Genomic DNA, 8,032 nt, shown 5'->3' with positions numbered 1-8,032 from the left:
ACATTCAAGAGATTTGATGCACTAAATTATTTTAATGAGTAGGGTTAGAGCATCATTTTTACAGCAGCTTTATTTTCTGATTATTATGTTATGCTTGGCTTGAATTATTCATGTGAAGTTTTAAAACCAACACTACAATTTGTTTAGAGAGAGAAGAAGCAAAGTAAAAGGATAGCTCTTTTTTTTTTCTTTCCTAAAATGCATTTTTTAAACATACATATAGAGTAAATCAGATTTTTGGTTATTCAAATTGAATACCAATAACAAAGGATTTCAATGAAACATCAACTTTGGAAGCCTTGTGTTGATTACCAACAACTGTATATTTATAAAAGTTTAGCAAATCTCTTTGGCCCAGAAATTTGAATTAATGATTTTATTTATTTTTTCAATGTATTTTAATGAGATAAAAAATGTTTATTTTCATATCTTAATTATTGGAGTACCTGAGAAAATTGATCAGTTTAAATACAAATTGTTTTGCTTTGATTACTGAAAAAAAATTATGATTTTTTTTCTTTGAAACTTACTCCTAAGATCGAATTCTAAAGTCTTTTTTTTCGAATGCAATTTTTTATTTTATTTTCATATTTTAGATTATGGTTTAAGTCTTTCCTGTTTCTCTGGAAATTGAACAGGGGTAGGCTTGTCGAGTGCATTATATTTTTAGAAACTGCAGAATCTTGCTGATATGTATGTTTCTTGTAGCTTACTCTGGAACTTTGAATTCAAAGTTACATTTTCACTTTTTTTTTAAATAATCAATTAAATATCATGCATAAGGCCTAAGAATTAGAAAATCACTCTAAAAAATTTTTATATCGTTTTAGAGGAATGCCCCTGCACACAAAGTTCATACTCATGTCATGTGGTAATATATAAAATATACCTGAAGAAATTAAAGATAATTAAATTTTAAACACGTAAAAATCTCAATTTTCGTAATATTAAATTTCAAATACATTGACATTATTCACGAGCAAATATCAAAGACTAGCATTCTTCAGCTTTATTTTACACGATAAACTTAAATACTTCTAGTACCGCAGTGGACTGATCGTTAAGACACGGTTCCCAGCAGATCACCGAAGTCAAGCATCACTGGCTGCGGTCAGTGTGCGGGTGGGTGACCACTTGGATCAGTCTGCGTAGGGACCGAGGGTGTGCGGTATTGGTCCTCGTTAAACTGTGCTACCGCAAAGTGCTCGACTTCGCGCAGGTCGTCGGGCTACCGAAGCGGAGGTGCCATCCCCTCCGCAGAAGATCAAAATTGTGATGGCATGTCTTCGGATCATCCTCCGGGATGCTTTCCAGACCGTCGCCAATAGCCCATTGTGCAGCTCTAGTGCGACGTAAATTAACAACAACAACTTCTAATTGGCGATCGAAATGGGCTGCAGGTGGCGTAGAGCAGAACTCTTTTCCTATGGCAACACTTCACATTCTTTCCCCATTAGCGTGTGGAAAGTCATAGAGGAAGGAAGTACGTTAGTTTCTCTCTTGATTTTCATATAGATTAAAATCTTTTAAGTTGGAAAACTATATGGAACTGAAAACTACATTAAACGTAGTTCTAAAGAAAAGTATCACGGAAATTTTTAAAAATATTTTTATTAAGTAAAAAGGAAAAATATTAGGAAAAGGGAAAATATCGTAGTACATTCCTATATAACTGAAAAGAGGAGGAGAAGGGTTAAAAGCATGAAACCGGTCTCTCCCCAGATGGCGTATTCGAGTGTTGCGATCGCGAATTTTTACAAAATAAATTTTTTATAAATGCAAAAAGTAGAATTAAAGTTCTCAAAAATCACTGCTTGGAAAAAACAAGTCCTTGTTCTCCAAATCCCTAGATAGGGAACACCATTACCTTTTTAAAACTGCTACCTGTGCTAGCGACATCTAGTAGTTGTATGGAACTCATTAACAGCCGAAATCCTTAATGATTCTATAACCAAGCAAAAATAAACGATATATAACGATCTGACTAAAGTTAATGATATTTTAGTTAGCGAAAATAGACAACCGGAAACGTTGTAATTCTTGAAAAGACTGACGTTTAAAATGAATTAATCGGTATTTTTATCAAGAACTATTGATTATTACGTCGTCATAATAACATTTCAAGTCACTGAAGCGCATAATTTTAAGAATTTATCATTTTGTTTATGTTTAAGAGAATTTTTATTTCTGTAGTATGGGGGAAAAATCTTCTAATAAATGTAAATTAAAAAAACGCTATTTGTCCCTACACGGTGAGAAATCTTTTTCATGCAGTTTGTGTAATAAAATTTTCAGACAAAAAAGATATTTAGACCAACATTATCTTATTCATTCTGAAAAGTCTTACTCGTGTAGTATTTGTGACAAATCTTTTAATCAAAAAAGATATTTAGATCAGCATAATCTTGTTCATACTGGGGAAAAATTTTACTCATGCAGTGTATGCGATAAAACATTCACACAGAGCACTAATTTGAGGAAACACTTTCGTCTTCATACTGGTGAAAAGCCTTATTCATGCAGTGTATGTGATAAAACGTTCACACAGAAAGCTCATTTAAATATTCACCACCTTGTTCATACTGGAGAGAAACCTTATTCATGCAATTTGTGTGATAAAACATTCACACAAAAAACCAGTTTAAATCAGCACTGTCGAGCTCATGCGTCAGAGAAATCTTTTTCATGTAGTGTATGTTACAAATCTTTCACACATGAACTTAGTTTAAAACATCACTCTCTGCTTCATACCCGAGAAAAAAATTTTCCATGCAATGTTTGTGATAAAAAATTCTCCCAAAAAGCTCATTTGAACGAGCACTCCCGTATTCATAGTGGAGAAAAGCCATATTCTTGCAGTGTATGTGATAAAGCATTCCCAAGGAAGCATCATTTAGTTAACCACTCTCGTATTCATACTGGAGAAAAGCCCTTTTCTTGTAGTGTGTGTAATAAAACTTTTTCACGGAAAACTCATTTAAATAGTCACTACCTAGTTCATACAGGAGAAAAACCTTATTTATGCAGTGTGTGTAATAAAACATTTTCACAGAAATCTCATTTAAATAAGCATTCTCGGATTCATGCTCCAAAAAAACCTTATTTATCCATTGTGTGTTAGATAAATCTTTTGCACATTTAAAGGCATATGAGTAATTATTACATAGTTCAAACCTAAACAAAGCAATGATTAAAGTATGGTTTTATAAAATAATTATTAAACTTTCACACTGAAAACTCAATTAAATAAACACTCTTTATACTGAAGAGAAACCTTTATAACTAAAATTGCCTGAAATATTAAGTATATATGTTACTGTAGTTAAAATTCTATTATTTTTTAACCATTGTTAACTATGGATTCCCAACAACACCATGCTTCTATCTTCTGCTAATGATGTGGATTTGGGTGTAACTGAGATAAATTCTTAAACTAACTATTCACCAAATAAAAGATTAGTAATTGAAATGCCTCTATTTGTCAAGCTTTTTCTTTGTTCAAGTTTGAACCAACAGGTATTTTTTTCATAGCATTTTTATCTTTAAAGCTCAAAATTTCTCAGCAGCACTATCTTTATAAATTCTAATTCATGGCCCAAATGCAGCCAAACAAAAATTATTATAAAAATTCAGCTTAATTTAACATATAGGTAGAAAAATTTGCAAAGGTATTCAGAAATTATACCAAAAAGTTTGTTCCCTAAACTTATTTTGAATGACTTGACTAAATATAAACTTATTCAATACTAAAAAATGTGTGATAAATCCTTGTACAGTGTGAGTCGGTAATTGACTAACAGAAATGTCATACTGAAATATGCATGACATATTTTCTAAGATTTAAAACTAAATTATATTCTTACTTTTAATCATTTTCTCAATAAATAATATATATATATAATCTGTAATCTCTTTACCACAACCTTGAATTGAGTGCATAGTAAAAAAATCTATTATCAGAGATTCTCTCTACATCTGCTTAACACATTAATATAGAATTCAAAAGCTGTTGTATGGTTGCTAAATGTTTTGAATTCATTAAAATCACTTATTTCTCATTTTTTATTTTTTGCCAACAGATTTGAATGTGTAAATCTAAGTAAAAGAGTCTTTGCAGTAAATTAAATAAATTAGTAGCTAATGCATAGATTCCTTAACTTTCCTTGACGAAAACTATTTTAATATATTCACGACACTTGCATTTTTGATTTCTTGGTGGACGAAGGTATTATCTGATAAATGTACATTTATATTAAAAATTTAGATTAATCTTTCCTTTAAAGCTCTACGTTTTCTAAATTAAAACATTTCTTAAATTGTTTATCAAAGTTGTTTCTTGGAATAAAGTATGGACGTTTGAAGGTGAATACCTCAAGCTCTTCAATGGAAATATTAAATTATTTTGCATCTTCAACAAAATTCCTTGACAAGAAAAATTCTCTCAAATCAGCATTATGATCTTGAAGAAAAACGAATTTAGAGGCGTTTTATAAAGGTGTTTCAGCGATTTCCCCCCATTTTTATTTTAATGATCTAACAAGAAAGTCTCCAGTTTTTGTAATGTTCTGCAGCTCTCACTGTGTGCTGAAAAATTTTCTGCTACCTGAGTTACTTCTAAAACTTAAAAACTGTTAAGGAGCACATCACCAAGCTAGTTGATTAACTAATTTGCTCCTCTGAAGTGTGGTATCAGGAATTTTCTGCATTTTATTTAGGTAATGTGATTGATCACATTAGCAGCTTTTGTACAGTTAAAGTTCAAGAGTTTGCTTCTTACTTTATTACTAGCAGCTAGTTATTCTTGTGTTTCTTGAGATGATGAGAAACCCCATTTAAAATATATATATATATAACAGGGCTCCTACGAGTCAGGGAAAACCTGGAATTGTCAAGGAATTTTATTTTAACTCAAAAAATCAGGGAAAGTTGCAATTTTTTTACAAAAACCGGGAATATTTCTATATCATACCTAGAAAAGAACCAGTCTTAAATTGTCAGTAACAGTAATCAGTTATTGAGATTCAAGTTAAATAATTCTAACATGTATTCAATTATTTGTTATAAAAATTTCACATTTTAGCCAAACAAAGGTTCACATCCTCATTTAATGATATTTTTTTTACACAGAAAATCTTATATTGTGCATTAAAAATAAAATAATCAGTTTTCTGATGAAAATATGGTCTTGATTTTCATTGACATATACCTGGAAAAGTCAGGGAATTATTTCTCTGAAATTGAGTGGGAACCCTGATATAAATGAAATATTTCTACTTTAATAATTCTCTAGTTTAATAATTGATATATTCTTAATTCCATATGTAAATTATAAAAGCATATACAGTCGAACTCGTTTATAACGAGCACAAAGGGTCCGTAACGTGTACTCGTTAAATCCGAGTGCTCGTAATAAACGGGTCCTTTAGGCAGGCGTGCAGCCAGAAGAAGGGGGGAGGGCTTGGGAGGTCAAATGATTGAGTTTACTGAAAATTTAATTAATACTTACTTACTTTAATTACATTAATTAATACTTTTTCTCAATTTAATGACAACTACCCCCCCCCCAACCAGCAAAAAATTTCCAGTTGCACTACAGTCTTAAAGGAAAGAAGCAATAAACGGAAAGAAAAATAAAGGTTAGAGCGATAAGGGCACTTAAGTTTAAGTTCGCGTTTTTTTTTTGATTTTGCACTCATTTCTTATCATTTTAAAAAAATATAAGACTAGAAAGATGAGAAAAAATATTACAAGACAGAAAAATATTGCTCGCTAAAACCGGGTCTTGCTCGTTAAAAGCGACTTCTGTTCCATAGACTTAACACTGATCCAATCAAATATTCTCGTTTCCCTCGGTAAATCCGAGTTCTCGTTAAATCCGAGCTCGTTATAAACGAGTTCGACTGTATAATCATATTTTTTTATGCTTATATATATGTTTAATTTTTTAAATATACTATTTAAAAAATTGACTTGTATTTATAGTTTTGTTACTATAATTAGAAAATTTTGACATTAAAAATCCAAACTTGTAAAATTTCATTATTGTTTTTTATGGGATCAAGAAAGAGACATGAATAACTACGCTATTAACTATTTTTAACCTATGAAATAAATAAATATAGTTAACATTCTGTATGTATTAAAAGTAGCCCTTTAAAAAAATTTATCAATATTTTTTAGCATGTATTTTTTTCTCTGCTTATACATAAAGGCCTGATCAATGTATGAGAACATGATGCTAAGTCACAAAAGTTTAGACGAATTAGATCTAGTACAAGTCAGTATTCTTGTTATAATCGAAGACATAGCACATGTTCAAGATATATATAATAGACTATATCTTCTTTTAATATGAACCAATTATTTTGTAGTTGTTTGAAATATATAGTTATAGCGTACTAAACTGCCACACCAAGCCACACAATTCTAGGCGAATTATGAACCGCAGAATGATTGTAATATGGTTCCATTGTGCACCTTATTCAAAGCGCAGAGATGATCATTATAACATACTAACTCACTAAGCTGCAAAAGCATAGTTGAATTGGGAGCCTCACAATAAGGCATAATATTTTTTTTTTGTTCTTTTTTGCTCCTTTTGCAAATTCATGAAAATGACTTAGAGCTTAATTTTCGTTAAACAGCAAGGTACCGTGGTCTAGTATGAAGTTATTATCAAGAACACGAGTTCGAGAACGGAAATGATCTCGTATAGTTTTTTTTTCCCCAAGAAAAAAAGGTTAATTAGCCATTTATTTTTTACTTTCCTCGAATAAGAAATTTTTTTAAAGTAATGTTAATAAAATACTTTTATACCGCTTTCCATATGCCCCTCTATGAAGAAAGCGTCGGGGGCACTATGAAAAATATCCGAAGATTTCGAGTTTTCTCTGTATATGCATAAAAGCAAATTTTCTGCTTTATTTACCTATAATTTTAACACTTTGAACTATTTATTATTTCAGTGTAAATAAGGATGAGGCCATGCTGCAAAAATATAGACAAATTATATTGGGCACCAAGTAGCTTTAATGATACGTTCTTGTTGTTCTTCTTTTTTTCGAGCTTTCTGCGTGTACATAAGGCCTAAAGCCTAAATTTAAAATTTATATTGACCTATAATTTTTAAATTTTGCCACATTTCTTTTTGATAAGAAGAAAACACAAAGCTAATATAAGACACAAGTTTTGGCACATAAAAGCCAATTTATATTATCCTATAATTTTAAAACTTTGAATAATTTATTATTTCAGTATGAATAAAGACGAGGCCATGCCACAAAAAATTTTAGGCGTATATTTTAAGTAACAATGAGTTCTAATAGTGCTAATGCCAATCATTTTAAGCCATTATGTGTATTTTGAACATGTGCCATATTCTTTGATAATAATGGAAATTAAAACTTGAGCCCAAAGAACGTTGTCTATAATTTTGCGGCTTTTGCTTAGTGTTTACTACACTGAAAAAATAAATTGGGTGAAGTTTGAAAAATTATAAGTTGATATAAAAGTAAGATTTAATGTATATGCAGATAACAGGAAATCTTTAGAAATTTTTTTGTAGAGTCCCGGTGTTTTCTTTAAAAGAAAAACACTGAGAGCAACAATTTGAAATGTTTTATAAAAACTTCCACACCGCAAAAAAGGTAAGTAAAAGATTATTATTTTTATAACAAAAAGAAAAAACATTTTTAGCTAGTAATGAGATTTTTTTATTCATACTCGACGCGATACACCATCACCCAAGGCATCGAACTCGCGGTCTTGGGATAAGCAGTTTGGCGCTTCATTCCATATTTCAGAACCGTGGTCATCTTACCGTTTCATGTGAATCAAGACTCTTAATCATTTTGGTGGTTCCGCATTGCATGCACGATGGAAACATATTATAACCCACAGTATGACCCCTAGTTTGTCTATAATTATTTGTCAATACAATATATCGGACCTATTTTCATATTTATAGGTTAATATTGAGATATATGTATTTAAAACTAGCAATATTCTTATATTATAAAGGGAATATTATCTT

General features: G+C 30.6%; 1 protein-coding gene across 1 annotated transcript; it reads left to right on the top strand.

Annotated features, from left to right (window-relative positions):
• Positions 1-1,893: 1,893 nt before the first annotated feature.
• On the top strand, positions 1,894-3,473 carry LOC107442327 (uncharacterized). The gene has a single exon (XM_016055866.5). It carries the CDS (start codon positions 2,195-2,197, stop codon positions 3,119-3,121), a length of 927 nt encoding a protein of 308 aa, XP_015911352.2. The 5' UTR covers positions 1,894-2,194; the 3' UTR covers positions 3,122-3,473.
• Positions 3,474-8,032: the final 4,559 nt, after the last annotated feature.

This window comes from Parasteatoda tepidariorum, chromosome 10, assembly GCF_982258835.1.
Source record: "Parasteatoda tepidariorum strain Cologne lab strain chromosome 10, Ptep-v5.0, whole genome shotgun sequence".
Taxonomy (NCBI): domain Eukaryota; kingdom Metazoa; phylum Arthropoda; class Arachnida; order Araneae; family Theridiidae; genus Parasteatoda; species Parasteatoda tepidariorum.
Note: the sequence above shows the minus strand (reverse complement) of the source record. Positions and strands in the feature narration are given on the sequence as shown.